General features: G+C 42.3%; 1 protein-coding gene across 3 annotated transcripts in view; it reads left to right on the top strand.

Annotated features, from left to right (window-relative positions):
* ECPAS (Ecm29 proteasome adaptor and scaffold) overlaps positions 1 to 14718 on the top strand; it is a 58592-nt gene extending 43874 nt beyond the window's left edge. For all 3 annotated transcript variants that reach the window (XM_042882831.1, XM_042882830.1, XM_042882829.1), the window contains exons 33-49: positions 159 to 206; positions 1180 to 1301; positions 2501 to 2651; positions 3468 to 3533; positions 5306 to 5395; positions 5500 to 5566; positions 6349 to 6440; positions 6535 to 6601; positions 6844 to 7035; positions 7921 to 8129; positions 8668 to 8711; positions 9255 to 9447; positions 10046 to 10187; positions 10558 to 10663; positions 10806 to 10894; positions 11487 to 11558; positions 11903 to 14718. In XM_042882831.1, coding sequence (XP_042738765.1) covers positions 159 to 206; positions 1180 to 1301; positions 2501 to 2651; positions 3468 to 3533; positions 5306 to 5395; positions 5500 to 5566; positions 6349 to 6440; positions 6535 to 6601; positions 6844 to 7035; positions 7921 to 8129; positions 8668 to 8711; positions 9255 to 9447; positions 10046 to 10187; positions 10558 to 10663; positions 10806 to 10894; positions 11487 to 11558; positions 11903 to 12042 — 1890 coding nt within the window. In that variant the 3' untranslated portion in view covers positions 12043 to 14718. The remainder of the gene's footprint in view (positions 1 to 158; positions 207 to 1179; positions 1302 to 2500; positions 2652 to 3467; positions 3534 to 5305; positions 5396 to 5499; positions 5567 to 6348; positions 6441 to 6534; positions 6602 to 6843; positions 7036 to 7920; positions 8130 to 8667; positions 8712 to 9254; positions 9448 to 10045; positions 10188 to 10557; positions 10664 to 10805; positions 10895 to 11486; positions 11559 to 11902) is intronic.
* Positions 14719 to 15324: the final 606 nt, after the last annotated feature.

Raw genomic sequence — 15324 nt, 5'->3', positions numbered from 1 at the left:
TTTCTTTGAAGGTTTGTAAGTGTCAGCCATGAATACATTCTTAACAGAACTACTGTTATACTTATCAGTGAGTGTGCATCATTATATAGAAGCTGTAAAACTAATAATAATATTATGTGGTGGTTTTGTTGTTTTTTGTTTTTTGTTTTTTTTTTTAGGAGTCTGTGCGAAAAGCAGCAGAACTAGCCTTAAAAACCTTAAGTAAGGTAAAAAACATTTTGTCACTTGTGCACACATGCATGTTCTGGATGTCTGTGATAATCATTCCTCTTCATCTCTCAAGGAATGGCCTTTTACAACAGGCTATCATCTTAGAGAATTGTCTAGTATAAGAGTAATAAACAGAAGAGTATCTTAAAAGGCAGTTGTAATAAGCTTGGCCACATACTCCTCCTTACTTTCGTTGACGTCAGTGGAGTTCTGGTGTTTGAGGATAATGCAGTGCTAAGTTCTGTACAGCCACAGGAGGGAGATACTGAACTGGTAGTTCTCTCTCCTAATCTTCTTTTTCCCACTTCATGAGGTCTAAGGAAACATTCTGTAGCTGCAGAGAGATGTAGCTGACCAAGCCCAGTAAAACCTTTTGTGAAACAATGTAGTCCAGTCTGAACTTCACTGTTCGATGCAACCACTGACAGAATATGCTGGGGGTACTCTGCATATCACTTAATGTGCTGTTTATTCTACTAAGTGGTCAAATCAGTGGAAATAGTAACAGATCATAAGAACTGTATTTGAAATCATAACTGTTGTGATGTATGCAGCATGCAATTTCAATGACAAAAGTGGTGATCTGGTCCAAACACACTGCTGTTACAATTGCAGAGTCTTCTTTGACATGGGATTTGCAGCCCAATGGTTGAATCTGTGTGGATGAGAAGGGCTGTTCTGAGCTGAGGGATCATGTAGTGCGTTTCCCTTTAGGTGCAGATCAGCACCTCTTAGATACGGCTTTGAACTTGCCTTTTCTGAAAGCTGACTGTAGCTGAAGCATCTTTAAGAACATGGTTTAGGGTCTGAGTACTTTCTGGAGAGCACAAACATGTGGCAGAGCTTGGGTTTCACTGTAAGCAGTTTGTGCAGTTGCATTTGGCTTCTGTTTGACTCAAAAGGTGCTTTGACTAAATCCAAGCAGGAAATTTGTACATACTTGTAACAGCAATTCTCATCTGTCTCCAGGTTTGTGTGAAAATGTGTGATCCCTCCAAAGGAGTTGCTGGTCAGAAGACAGTAGCTGTATTGCTCCCTTGTCTCCTTGATAAAGGAATAGTCAGCACAGTTGCTGAAGTCCGGTCTCTCAGGTTAGTTTTGCAGCCTACAAACTTGCTGGGTTGAGGGTATGTATGATTTGGGCATGGTAGGAGTGGGTTGGTGGTCGAACTAGATGATCTTAGTAGTCTTTCCCAGCTTTGATGATTCTATGATTTGTGCCAAAGATACCCAGCTTATTCAGTTCACTTGCAGAACATTTTTTGTTTGAAGTCACAAATTTCTGCCCAAAACAGCCTTCATATTGAACCCACTGAAACAGGAAGCTATATTTGTATTTTGGAAGCATCTTATTTAAACAAATGGAGACAACAGTATTAAAAAGTTATACGCTTTGACCTTGAAATATCTCCCTTTTCTGCAGATGTACAGATTCATTGCTTAGGAGAGAGTTCTTTTGTCCAGGTACAAGAGGCAAACTGATCTTCAAGAGTTTTTTTTTCTGCTCAAGATTATTTAGAAGTGGCATCTCATCTACTTGTAAACAAACAAAAAAAGTCCCATGATAGTTCCTGGAAAAGACAGGTCTTATTTCATGTCTAGATGTGACTAATGACAGCACATATTGCAGAGACAAATGCATTTGTTCACATTGCTCAGATATGTGTTATGCATTTTAATAGTTTGATGTCCCTTGGTATGTAGGGAATTATTATGCTTGTCACTTTGGAGCCTTACTTATTTCTTCATTTACTTCAGACCTGGAGCATTGCTGGTCTCCTGAGAAACAATTTTCTTTTATTGATTGTGATTATGTAGGAAGGTTAAGGGAGCTCTAAACAAACAGTGAATTTTTTTCATCCTTTTTAAGGTTTGAAAATACTGTCAAAATGCAGTCTGAGAGATCTAAAGATTTTAGACCGACAAATGGGATCTGTACAGAAGGATCCCAACACACTGTAATTGTGCTTTTCTTAGGAAGAAGCAATTGATTTCTCTTGACTGACTTTTCTCAGAACCTTTTTTGAAACATGTTATTTGTTCCTACAGTAGTCTGTAGTACTCCTTGCCCTTTTTAATACCCTGGCTAATCTAAGCAGTCTCCATGCAGAGCATAGAATGGCTTAGAGGCTCAGGGCTAAGATCTGCTACCACCTAATCAGAACAATGTATAGATGGTGATCTGAATTGGCCATTAATTGGCCATTTTTTGGTACTGTATTAAAGTATACCAGAGATTTTTTTCAACCAAAACTGTTTCTGTGTTGATTTTTTTCCTTGCTTCTTCTAGCATTAACACTCTTGTGAAGATCAGTAAAAGTGCTGGATCTATGCTGAAACCTCATGCACCAAAACTTATCCCAGCCTTGCTGGAGGCCTTGAGTGCACTGGAGCCTCAGGTCCTCAGTTACTTAAGCCTCTGTGCAACAGATCAGGATAAAGTAAGTGCAAATATTAAAGGGAATTATCAACAGAGCAGAAATAGCAAATATAAAAGTTGCGTTTATTCTGTTCTTGACCAGAAAGTAGCAGATTTGAGAGGTAGAGGTAAAGAAGAATGGCTAACGGGTTACTAAAAGAATTTAATCATTGGAATCTGGATGGGCAGGTTTGGGTTGTTTTGTTGTTGTTTTTTTTGTTTTTTTTTTGCTGGGACAAGGAAGTGTTAGGATTTTTTTTTTAGTTCCTAGATTTCCATGTATTTCAGAAAGTGAAGAACAACTTTGGTAACAAGCAATTAAACATTACTTCAGCACCATGTACAACTGTGAAACAGGCAGAGTCTAATAATGCACATGTACTATCAGACTTTGCTACTCCTTTTCCTAGGGGTTTAATTGTGTGATGACTTGTAACGTAAATTAGAAGGCATGCTGTAGCAGTGCAGGCTGGAGCTGGGTGTTTCAGTAGTGTCCTTGTAATCTATCTCAAAGAACCATATTAATCAGTCACAGGCTTCTGGGGAAATAACTGGAACCCTATTGTTCAGTAGCAAGTTCAGCTACTTTGATTGTGGGAAGAGGAAAGGAGCAAATTCTGCTCTTCTGTCAACTAGAAAGTAGTGAACAATAGGGCAGAGTTTGTTTTTTTTCCCCTTTTTTGTCTGTCCATCATATCAGAATTATATAGTGCACCTCCTGTACTCCAGCTACAACATCAGCTGTCTCTTGGCTTGAGTTTAAGAGGTAGTAAGTTACACCTAATGTTGGCCTTTCAGGTTGAATTAACATTTTCTTGTTCTCTTTTTTTTTCTTTAGACTGCAATGGATAGTGCCAGACTTAGTGCTGTCAAGTCATCTCCCATGATGGAAACCATTAACATGGTAATTGTTTGATTCAAGAAGTTTCCAGTTTAAGGAATGTATGATAGGAGACTGGAAATGGAAGTAGGAGCGTTTATGGAATTTCTCTTCAGGCTTTGTTTTATTATCTCCTTGCGTGGATGTCTGTTCATGTTTTTCACATGCTGATTTGTCTTATCCTGTTAGTCACAGCTTGCTCTTCCCATCTGTTGTAAATGGCTGTGGTTCCATTTGGAATCAGAGAGAACGTTTTTCCACCTGAGAACCTGCTCTCTTTGATGAAAAGGGCTTCTTACAAATGCTTTTACTTGGATGGGAGCTCAGCTAATTCTGCATTTTGCTTTTTGCATTTTGCCATTTCTTTTCATCTCTGGCCTACAGTTCAACAAAAAAGCTGCACACCTAGCCTCTGGCTGGCAAAAGTCCTTGTTCTTCAGACACAAATGCTGTCTAGTCCTTGCCTTGTGTTGCCTTAGATAAGCTCACCTGGACATTGGCTGTGCTTCAGATGGTGGGGATGTTTAAAAAAAACTCCATTGTCAATGAAAGCACTGTCTGTAGCTGGTGTTTGTTACTGTAGTTTGCTGCTGGAGGAGTTCCTGATGCTGAGGCACTGTGCTGTAGGGTTTGGTAGACCTTTCTGGTCTCCAGGTACCAACCTATCTTTTTCTAAAGAAGAGGACTCCCTGTTTTCTGCTTGGACACTTCATGCAGCCTGGGACATGAGAGTAGGCAAGGGTGTGTGAGCACTGAGCAAGCTTTAGGAGAAGTGCAGTCTACAGAGCTATTCTCTTCACTTGCAGAAAAATAACAACAGCAAGTTCTCCTGCGTGTAGCAGCATTTGGGATGTTGGGTGTCTGTGCCAGGGGGAGCTGCCTTTCAGTGTCAGGTGGAGTGCTCTCTATAAATAGTGTGTGAAGTGGTTGGGGATGAAAGGTTCCGTGTAAAATTGTACTCATGGATGCCCTGCAGGCCGGAACAGCTGCTGCTGTCTCTCTTCCTGGCTATATCTCTGCCCCTTCAGGACAGTTGTGATGTTCTTGTCAGTGCTTGAGATTTGTTAGCGAAAGGCTGGGATAGTGCATCTTCCCTGGAGTACCATAAAAACGTTCTGGTCTGTGAGCAGCCTTCTCTATTCCTGCATGTTCTGGGGCAGACTAGGAGATGGTGAACTGTATCCTTGTAAGCGATGTTGTGGGTTATTCCTTTCTCCCTTCACCCTACTCACAGTAGGGAAAATTGTTAGGATACCTGACTCAGAAGCTCAGAGAAGGTTAATGCATGATCTTTGAATTTGCTATGGGGTGAATCTCCCCTCTGCAGACAGTACTGCACAGTACTGGTAACATGAGACTTGTTTGCTCACAAGCATCAAGTGTACAAGTGATTAGAGGTTTACCAATTATATCTCTCAAACTTTTGTGGCTTTTTCCATCTGTTTGTCTTCTCCTGCTTAAAAGCTTGACTGTTGCCATTTCATTGTGTAGTCAGGCTGTTAATGCTTCAGGCTTTCAGGCAGTCAAGACAAATGTTTGGTTTTGTCCTAAGATAGGCACCCTTTGCACCTCTTCTTTTCCAGTTCAAAAGAAATTCTTTCTTGTGTAATACTTTCAGCTTTTGAAAAAGCCTGAGTGCAGGAATATATTGATTGATTCCAGTAATTTCAGCAGGGTCATCTCTCCACAGGTCAGGGACAATACAATCTCTGCGTGGTACAGGATGTTTTTTTCAGATCAGCTTGAAGTCTGTCACATTCATTATTTTATCTTTTTTTCCTCTTCCCTTTTTCTAGAGCTTGCAGTACTTGGATGTCTCTGTCCTGGGTGAGCTGATTCCTCGGCTGTGTGAGCTGATAAAAAGTGGAGTAGGCCTAGGCACAAAGGTACACCTGGGATGTTAATAGCCGTGTACCTCAGCAAGTATGAACAGCGATAACCAGGTGCTAATATGGTTTAATATCTTTTGTTTTCTCCTGCAATCTTCTAGGGAGGCTGTGCCAGTGTAATTGTCTCACTAACCACACAGTGTCCCCAGGACCTAACACCCTATTCAGGTAGGGTTTGTTTCTAGTCTCAAGTTTTAAGCCTTTTTGATAGCTGCTTTGTAGGTAGCTTTTCTTCCCTATTCACCTTCGATTTTTATTACAAGAATGATCTTTTTTTTTATTTTCCTCAGAGTTGTTTGAAGTTGTCATGTGTGAGATAGGGATACTAGTTTAGATCTGTGGGATGTTCGATTCATCACCAACCTGGAAGATGCTGAGAGAAAAGATGAGAGAGTTCCCCAGTGCCCAGGAGAAGATGGAGGAGCAGATGGAAATTTGTCTCTAGACCTTTTTGGAGCATAGTAACAATGTTTGTGTTAGTGTAGTGCTGTAAGTAAGCACTTGTTTTTTCACTTTGATCTACAGGACAATCATAAAGGACTTAGGTCCTGTGGATCTTAATTCTCAATGTAAAGAGAAAATTTATTGTGATTTAGGAATACAAAGAAGGACTCCTTTCTGCTGCAAAGTAGAAAAAGAACTCAGTTGATAAGCTAGGGTGCTCATGTCAGAGAAACATTATCAGTCAAGATTTGCAGGCTAAGGAAGGCAGAACATCAGCATTGGCTGAGCTTTGCCACCAAGAGCTGCATTACACTGTGCACTGGAGTAAACATGGAGGAAACAGATGCATAACCCAGCAAACTTTGAAGAGCGAGAACGCGTAAATGTCTCACTTTGAAGAGTGTGAAGAATGTGAAAATGCATATGATCTAATGAAACAGGCAGTTCTAATTCTTGTCACAGCAATAAAAACATGATACATCTGACAAAGTGAACTCTTCCAACAGGCAAACTTATGAGTGCTTTACTTACTGGCCTGACTGATCGGAACAGTGTGATACAGAAGTCTTTTGCTTTTGCTATGGGGCATCTGGTCCGGGTGAGTAGGGGTTTGAGATAGTCTTAGGCTTTTTACTTAATTGTTATTGTTTTGGTTTTTTTCAACTGTTTGAGTGGTCTCTTTTCTGTTACAGACTTCTCGGGACAGTAGCACCGAGAAGTTACTGCACAAGCTTAACAGCTGGTACATGGAAAAGGAAGGTTTGTTTCTTCTTGGATATTCAGTTACAGAATATATAGAAAAAAGTTCTTGATGCTGACAGAAGCTGGTAAAGAAACATTTTTATATTGTGATGTTTGTCTTCACTACTTGAATGATTTCCATGCATTGTGATCTGCGTTCCTCTCTTTACTGAGAGGCTGACCAAGCTGTCAAACTAAAAAAAAAAAAACTTGCCTCCCAGTTGCTTATTTTGCTTATTTTGCTTATTTTGTTCTTTCAGAGCCAGTGTACAGAACAGGCTGTGCTTTAACTGTACATGCTGTGGGACGCTACAGTCCGGATGTAGTGAAGAACCATGCCAAACAGGTGTTGCCATTGGCTTTTCTTGGCATGCATGAAGTTCCTGATGAAGAAAAAGGAGAAAAAGATGATTCTACTCTGTGGGCGGAAGTTTGGCAGGAAAATGTACCTGGTAAGTTGCATTAGGAGAAGCAAAAGCTTTCTAGTGGATTTGAGGCATGAAATACTATTCTTTCTGGAAATCCGTTTTGGTTATAGGAAATTCTTATGGTAAGAGATGTGGGAAACTTATTTTCTGTATTTCCTACTGTCCTGAAGATGTTCTGTGAGAACTTGGGTAGGTTAACTTCTCTGTGACTATTTGAAATAATTGCTATTGTCAATAGCTGATGATGCACAGAGACAGTCAGGAGAACAGTTTTATGGTTGTGAGGCACTTAATGCTGCTGTAATGCAGCCCTTATGTTACGGGTAACTGAACACCTTTGGAACTTTCCATGATGGTCTTTAGGGATTGCTGCACACTCTGAATTGGAGGGAACTTCGGCCTTCCTTTGTTGCTGGAAATCTTGTCTGGTCCTCTGGTGATGTCTTGTGGTTTTACTTCAGTGAATGTAACTATGTTTTGCCGTGCTGTCTAGAGGAAGATCTGGATGCATGGTGAAATTGGTTTTGCTCGTTCCTTCTCTGGCTTGATTTCAGGTCTAGTCAGTAAAAGAAAGGGCTGAAGGGTTTTCCAGTTACCTCTGAAGGTGAAATGAACTGGCACAGTGTCTGCCACGTGGATAGCTTTTTATCTAGTTACAAAAGTCTAAAGATTTTGTTTGCAAGACTTATTGAGAAGACGGAACCAGTCTTCAATAAACTTGGAAGAATTCTTTGCTGCACTGCCTGAAGTACGAACTACCAGCATACTGTTTCTGTAAAACAAAACAAGAAAAAACCTACAGGAATCTTTAATTGCCTACTCCCCTATTTTATTTTACTTTTTTTTTTTAAGTAAGGTATGATATTTGTTCATTCTTTGACAAAATTATCATTTTATTTTGTTATGCAGGTACTCAGGGTGGCATCAGGCTGTATATGCAGGAGCTGATAGCCATTACACAGAAGGCATTGCAGTCCCAGTCCTGGAAAATGAAAGCTCAGGGAGCAGCTGCCATGGCATCAATTGCCAAACAGACCAGCTCCCTTGTACCTCCACATCTGGGAACAGTGCTGTCTGCATTGCTGCAGGGCCTGCCAGGGAGAACATGGATTGGAAAGGTAAAAACGAACTGTCACCTTGCAAGTGTTAGTCCAGCACTCGGTGTTGAAGCAGGAAGTTCAGTGTTCTTTGTTACAGAGGGCAACATACAGGAAGTCAGATTTAGGGATCCTAGTGTTTGCCCTGCACTTGGTGCTGAATCCAGCGCTTATTAATCCTCGTGTGGTTGGTGATTGCCCACCACTCCCGTTTATCAATATCTCTGCAGCATCTCTCAGTCGTGGTGAGAGTCAGCAGCCTCCCAGTTAAGTATTGTTTGCAACTTTAGAGTTCTGCTGCACCATGTTTTAGTTTTGAGCAGGACTAACATATGGCTCAGTGGTGCAGAAAGGCCCATTTACACTGCTGTTCAGTGCAAGGCCTCTGCGGCCTCTACAGTGGTGTAGAAGAAGTGTAAGGTGCAAGACGTTGCTTCTTTTGGCTGGAATCACAGATGTGTGTCCCCAGTAACTCTGTCAAAGTGCAAAGGACGTTCTTGCACAGCAGGACCACACTCCTGTGAAGTATTTCTTAGTGATATCTGTTTTTTCACTGCAGGAGGAGCTGTTAAAGGCTATCACCAGTGTTGTCTCTGCCTGCAAGTGAGTATGTTGAAACAAGTGGTACCCTTGGGATCTGGGATGTTAAAAAGGTGGTTCCCACATAGGGTTGCAGTGCATGGAAGAATCTGTGTCTCCCTGCTCTTCTGCAAGTTCTGAGTATCAATATGTGGGGAGTTTTTCTCCACTCCTTCTGCCTGTATGTGGTCACTGGTGAGGGCTGAAAGGCAAAAACAGTGCTTCATAAGGAGCTAACAATTGATTTAGGGCAAAGAGTAGGATGTTGAAAGGCCAGAATTGCTAAAGAGAAAAAAGAAACTAAGTGGAAGAATTAGCACCTTAAAGGGAAAAAGAGAGAAAGAGGAATAAGAAGTGGGAAGAGTGCACTGAAAATGTGTATGGAAAAACGGGAAGGAAATTCAGGCGAGACAGGCAGAGTAACAGTGAAGAAGAATTTGGGAGTGTAGCTTTAGATAACTGTTGGTAGGCAGCCCAGTGCCTTAATGTGGGAATTGCTTGTGATCTCTGGAAAAAGCTGTGTTTGGGGCTGAGTCTAATGCATCTCTGTGTGCATTGGTGTTGCAGTGCAGAGCTGCAGAAGTCGGTGCCTGGCCAGCCCAGTGTCAATGATGTTGTCCAGGCTGTACTGAAAGAGTGTCGGAAAGAGAACCTAAAGTACAAGATGGTGGCGCTAAGCTGCATGGCTGCAGTGCTGCAGGCAACAAAGGAAGATCGGTTCCAGGAGCTGGCAGATATCATCTTCCCCATGATAAAGAAGGTGATGGTTCAGCTTGGATTTTGTCTCTTTCAAAACAGCCAAGTAGCAAATGGTCACGCTGATGAGGTTCAAGGCATGCCAGATTTCTACAGAGAAGCAGTACGAGGAGGACACAGCACTCAGCTAGATCCTTGTTAGGGCTGACTACCAGACTGCTTGTGAGCCCTGGGAAGGTTGTAGCTGTGCTCCCAAATTCTAAATTAGCCCTGTAATTCCCTTGGCAGAATCTGTCCTGTGGCATCCAGCATTGTATCAGTACTGCATTAAAAAGTTAATTTCCTGGCTGCTCTGCAGGCAGCAGGGCACTCCTAGAAAGCTGTATGAAGTGCTTCCCTTGAGCTTTTGCAGTGCTTTGCAGTTCTGTGATTCAGACTCTCAGCACTGGGAGTTGTTTGGGCATAGGGCCATGAAGGCTTTCCATGCACTTCTGCAGACTGCCAGCAGTTCTGGAGCCGCTGGTAGCCAAGGAGGCCATATGGGGGTTCTGGGCTGGGTGTAGAGACTGCCTGCACTGGCTTTAAGGGAAGATTGGTTAAACTGAAGTGTGTGGTCAGCCTGCCCTTGTTCCCTATCTGTCATGCCTTCCTCACCACTGCAGAACTCTGAGAATGTGGGTGCAAGTTTACCAAAACTTGACGAAGAAGATGAGGATGCGAGAGAGAGGGAGCTGCAGCTGGAGTCCCTGCTCTGTGCCTTCGAGACCCTGGGCAAAGCCTGGCCAAGGAGCCCGGAGACGCAGCGTGAGTCATCTGACACTGAGCTCTGGAATCCCCCCCCTTCAAAGGAGGAGGGGGACGAGAGAGGGACCTAGAAATTGTATTTGGTGTGGGGAAGTTTTTGAGAAGATTTGTGGATATGTTTGGAAAAAAACAGGGTGCAGAAAGAAGATGCTTTTCTTCCAGTGTTTCTTAATGAGTGTAGTGCCCTGCCTTGGTGGATGAAGGTTTCTGGAACCATTTGTTGCCAGTGTTGACTTGATCCTATGCTACAAATCTTGGGTGATGTAACTTGAGTACAGGATAAGGAATATGTAGGAGACAGGGCAGGAAGTGATTCCTTCTGCCTTTCCCTGTTGTGACCAACAGTGACATAATTCCTTAATTTTTGTAGGTTGCTATCGCCAACAGTTTTGCAAGTTAATGTGTGACCATCTGAAACTCAGCACATGGAAAGTGCAGCTTGGAGTGCTGCAAGCCATGAACGCCTACTTTCAGAGGTAATTCTCATTTCTGCCATTCACTTCAGTTTCTTTACTGCTTCAAACTTTTACATTATGAAAGACATGCAGTGATTCTCAGAGGAAGGTACAGCAGATCTCTGTCCTAGTGATACAGAGTGACTGGTTCTGCATTTGACAGGTTGGTGCTGTTTGAGGAGGAGCATGCAGACCCTGGGGCATTGACAGAAATACTGTTGGAAACCTGTTCATCTATCACCCATTCTTTAGGTAAGTGAATGTTGCACAGCTTAAGGTTGATAATGAATTGCATGTTAATATATTTCTCCTTCGGTTGCTGGCTAGCAGAGAAAATGCAGAATGAGAATAGGCTGCCAGAGGTAGCACCTCATCCTGCCTTGCTCTGTGGAAGCTGCTGAAAATGGTGTAGTACAAGATGCTGTTCTCAGGGAAGTTTATTCCTCTTGTGCTTGTGTACCACCACTAAATACTGTTTGTTAAAATCTAGGTGATTTATAGCCCTCAAAATTTAGCTGAGGAAAAGTCTGTGATGCACAGAGGTTGTTTATCATCAAATTGCAGATATTTGAACCTTGCTGCCGTTCAACATGCGCAAGGAGCAGCAGACCTGTATTAATGGGAGGGTGATACACAGGGCTTAGGGGACCTGTTAGCCTCTCCCTGGTCACTTTCTGCCATTCAGAGGTGTCTGACAGGGTAGCTGTGCAGTCTGGCAGCGTATATGAGCTGTGCTATGAGCAGTCTTCAGACTGTGGAGGTGACTGCTCTCTGTACAGCTGTGTTCCTTTGGCTATGAGTTCAGTTGTTTTTGTCTTGTTGTTTCTGTTTTTAAATCCCTTAGAAAACAAAAGCTACACGTCCGTCAGAACAGAAGCTTTGTCTGTGATACAGCTACTGCTCACCAGACTGCAAGGTGAGACTCTGTTCTTGGCACGTGGGAGAATTGCTGTTGGATAAAGAAAAGCACATGGCCATGTGACCTGGAAAAGGAGAGAGAGTTACCTTCTGTTCTGGGTGATTTAGTGATGTATTTAGACTTAGATTTTTCCCAGTCAGCTGCTTGTTGACTGGGAAAACTTGAAGACCGTTTGAAGCAATTGTGGATGAAGTTGGATGTAAAGTGGACTGTTCAGGCTCAACCATGGTCACTGTGAGTGACATGTGCTCCTTCAGCCTATGTGGGGGTGGGGACTGTTTGTTGGTGTGGACTTTCAGCATGCCAGTAATCATGTCTGGTGTTGTTCTCTTTCTACACAGAGTCTAAACAGTGGGAAAGTCTGAAACCAGAAAGCAGAGAGCACCTCATCCACTCCTTATCTACAATGGCATCAGACAGCAGACCTGAGCTACAGGAGAAGGCATTTGTATTGAAGAAAACACTTGAAAATCTAAACTAAATGTAAAAACATCAACTATGAAGTGCCATGTAAAACAAAAAAAAAAAGTGCAGTGGTCTGAAAACCAAGTGGGAAAATGAAGATTACTCTGTAGCATGCATCATTCCTGGCCAAAATAAAAAATGCCTTAAGTTCTGTTCCCCATTAATGTTACTTTTACTCTTTTGAGCTTATTATTAGTTACTATTTTGTCAGTAAATACCTCTTAATGATCTGCCCTAGAATGTTTCTAAGTGTGCATAAAAAAAAAAAAAAAATGTAGAGGGCAAGATGCTTTTATTTCCCTTTCAGTCAGCAAAAGAATGTTACTCAGATCCCCACTGTCCTGCAAAGCAATTACTGAATAACCACCAGCACAGGAAGTGAAAAGCTTCACTCGTGTCGTGTGTGGAGATCTGTTACCTGGTATCATTGAGACTCTGCAGTAGGGCTAGTGTTCATTACCTGTAAAGAATGAAACACTGCCCCTGAAGTCTGCATTAAACTCCTGTGGCTTCCAGGGGCAGCATTTCATCTGGCACCCACCTCTGCTTCTCCTGTTTGCTAATCCCTTGCAGCCTCTTGTCCGTGAGCTATGAAAGGCAGAATACTGTTAGGTTATCTCCTTCTTCTCTGACCTCAGAATGGATTGACCGAGGCTTTGCCTTCCCCAGCTGTAACCTCGGCCTCCCAAACTTTAAATGAGAACTTTCTCAAAGGATGCACAAGAGAGCACTTTACTGAGCTGTGTGGGACAAAATTGGGCCTCTTTGGTGCCCAGGTAGAACACTGCTCTTCTCAAAATTGTTTTGCATGGACACTCCTCAGCTGCAGGGGAAAAAAAAAAAAAGAAAAAAAAAAAGGGAAAACAATCTTTTCTAGATATGTTTTTGAAGAGTGTTCGAAGTTTGCAATGATATTTTTAAATAGTGGTAATATTTTTTCCCCTTCATGTTCGTAACTCTGTTCTTGCTTTGGAAATCTGTATTGATTTAGAATTGTCAGTATTTGTAAGGAACTGAGTTGTATGTTGTTTCTCAGCAGCCCAAGTGATGCTGGTTTCTAGCAAATACTTTTTAATTTGCACTTAAGAAGAAAGATTATATCTGCATTAGCGTGGAGTAAAGTTGCTATTTGATGATGTGGCCATGCTGCCTGTCCCTTGTTGCCCTCCTCAGATGAAAGACAAACCTGACCACTACAGCAACAGACTTTTCATAGCATAAAGTTAGCGCTGCACCACAACCTGGCCAGCCGCATGTGTACAGTTTTTTGGGGATAAATGCTTTGCTGATGGTGAAATAAAATCATTGTTGTGGGTACCACCATGTCCATGGTTTCCAGCACAGGAAAGCTTGTTTGTTTTCTTACAAGCCGTGGAGCTCCTTTCAGAGAGGATCTGTTGGGACGAGAATTGTTCAGATAACATCACCTTTCCTCCACGTCCATTTATTCATAATCAGGTGTACAGTACCTACTTTTCCCTCAGGTGCCATTTCCCATTCAGTATTTCCTGGTACTGTGACATCCAGTTGTCTGGCTTTGTCCACGGCAAGGGAGGAATGTAGATTTTACACATCTGGTAAGAAAATGTCTGCAAAAATGGGCAGAGCTGTCCCACTGTGGCTCTTGTGTAGCAGAACCCTCAGCAAGCACTAATGCTTTGTGCACTAGGGCTGGTCAGCAAGCAACTTCTTGGTGCTGGGAGCTGGTGCTATAACACTTTGATTTACACCTTGTTGCAGGGAGCTGCTCTTTGTTTACGTGTAGCTTGAACTATTGAGCACAGTGTATGTTTTAAATCTTTACTGGGCAAATCACTTTACGGTATCTTTACAGATTTGCTTGCCATGACGCGTATTGTCAGTGAGCGCTCATTTATTTTGTATTAGATGAATATTACCAGTGATGCTTTGCTGTAGCAGTTCATTGTCTGACTTGGGTTTTTTTGTGTTTGGTTGGAGTGACAGTTACAGAAAACAAGTCTCCAGGTCTCTGGTAATCTGATTTTTCACTGCAGACTGGAGTATGTGGAGGCGATGCCTCACGTGGTCAAAAGGCTGTAAGGAGAACTGTACTAATTGTCGATAGCAGCCTGACTTTATTGGGGATTTACACTAGAGGGAAGAGCATATTCTAGGAACTCTAAAAACAGCTGGCTTGACAGCTCTGGCCGAGTGTTAGGAAGGTTAGAGATGGCTTACTACTGTCTGAATCACAAAGCAATATGTCTTTCTTGTGGTTACAGAAGATTCAGAGCTCCTCTCTAAAGCACGTGCCTATACACAGAACCTACCTGTACAACAGTTAATTCAGTCAGAGGCTTGATTTCTACCCCCCTCATTTGTAAACGTGACAGGATTAAAAAATAAGTAGATGTGGCCTTCCTAGAGTTTTTCCTCTAAAAGTGATTGCACTATGTAAAACACACTGTACTTTGCCCAGCCTGGGCATCCTTGTGCTGCTGCAATGCTGCTTTGTATACCAGGGGTGCAGTGCGCAGATTTGACACTAGCACTCATTCTGACCTACAAGCTGTTGCTTCAATGGATGTATATTGAGAAGTTTTCTAATGTTGCAAGATCTCCATCAAACTCACTGCAATCTGTACTGTCAAAGTATGTAAAGGGACTGACTGAAAGAAAACCCTGTTGCTTACCAGAAAGGTAAAACTAAATAAAAGATGCATGACCTGTCCTTGGCAGTAACTGGTAATTTTTCTCCTCTCCTGATGAGATTTTTCAGTATTGCTCCAAATGCAAAACAAGTTTGTAGGGTTGAGAGTGGAATGAATTACATCTGTGAGCGTGTTTATCATATGTGTATGTATTCTTTAATATCTGATGGGTGTGTGTTTTACGCATGTGTATATGGAAGGTCATGAGATGGCTGCAGCAGAGCAAATCCAGTATTTTGGGACGCTGGCTACTTCTCTACTAAGTAACTGATTGAAGCAGCTTCTGCCACATTGTCACGCAGAAATCAAACTAACCACAGAATAGTATAGAGCAGGTATGTTTCAGCAGCGCTGCGCACATGCCGGATGCAGGGGGATATTTCCACCTCGCCTGCACAATGGAGGGCAAGAAAGCACAATTAAAGAGCAAATTGCTTACATATGCATTAGGTGTCCAAGAAAAGGCTGGGTTATTACAGTGAGGCCCCAGAATGATTGACACCCCCTCCCTCACCCCATCTCAGCTCTTTCACACACAGGTTATCTCTCAGTGGTCTTTCTGATGAAGGTCGTTGTCTTATTTTCTTGGACTTGGGTTAGAACAGAGGCTTGGCTCTGCTTGGTCA

The sequence above is a fragment of the Lagopus leucura genome, unplaced genomic scaffold, assembly GCF_019238085.1.
Source record: "Lagopus leucura isolate 7727_CA_CO unplaced genomic scaffold, USGS_WTPT01 Super-Scaffold_100036, whole genome shotgun sequence".
NCBI classification, from domain to species: Eukaryota; Metazoa; Chordata; class Aves; order Galliformes; family Phasianidae; genus Lagopus; species Lagopus leucura.
Note: the sequence above shows the minus strand (reverse complement) of the source record. Positions and strands in the feature narration are given on the sequence as shown.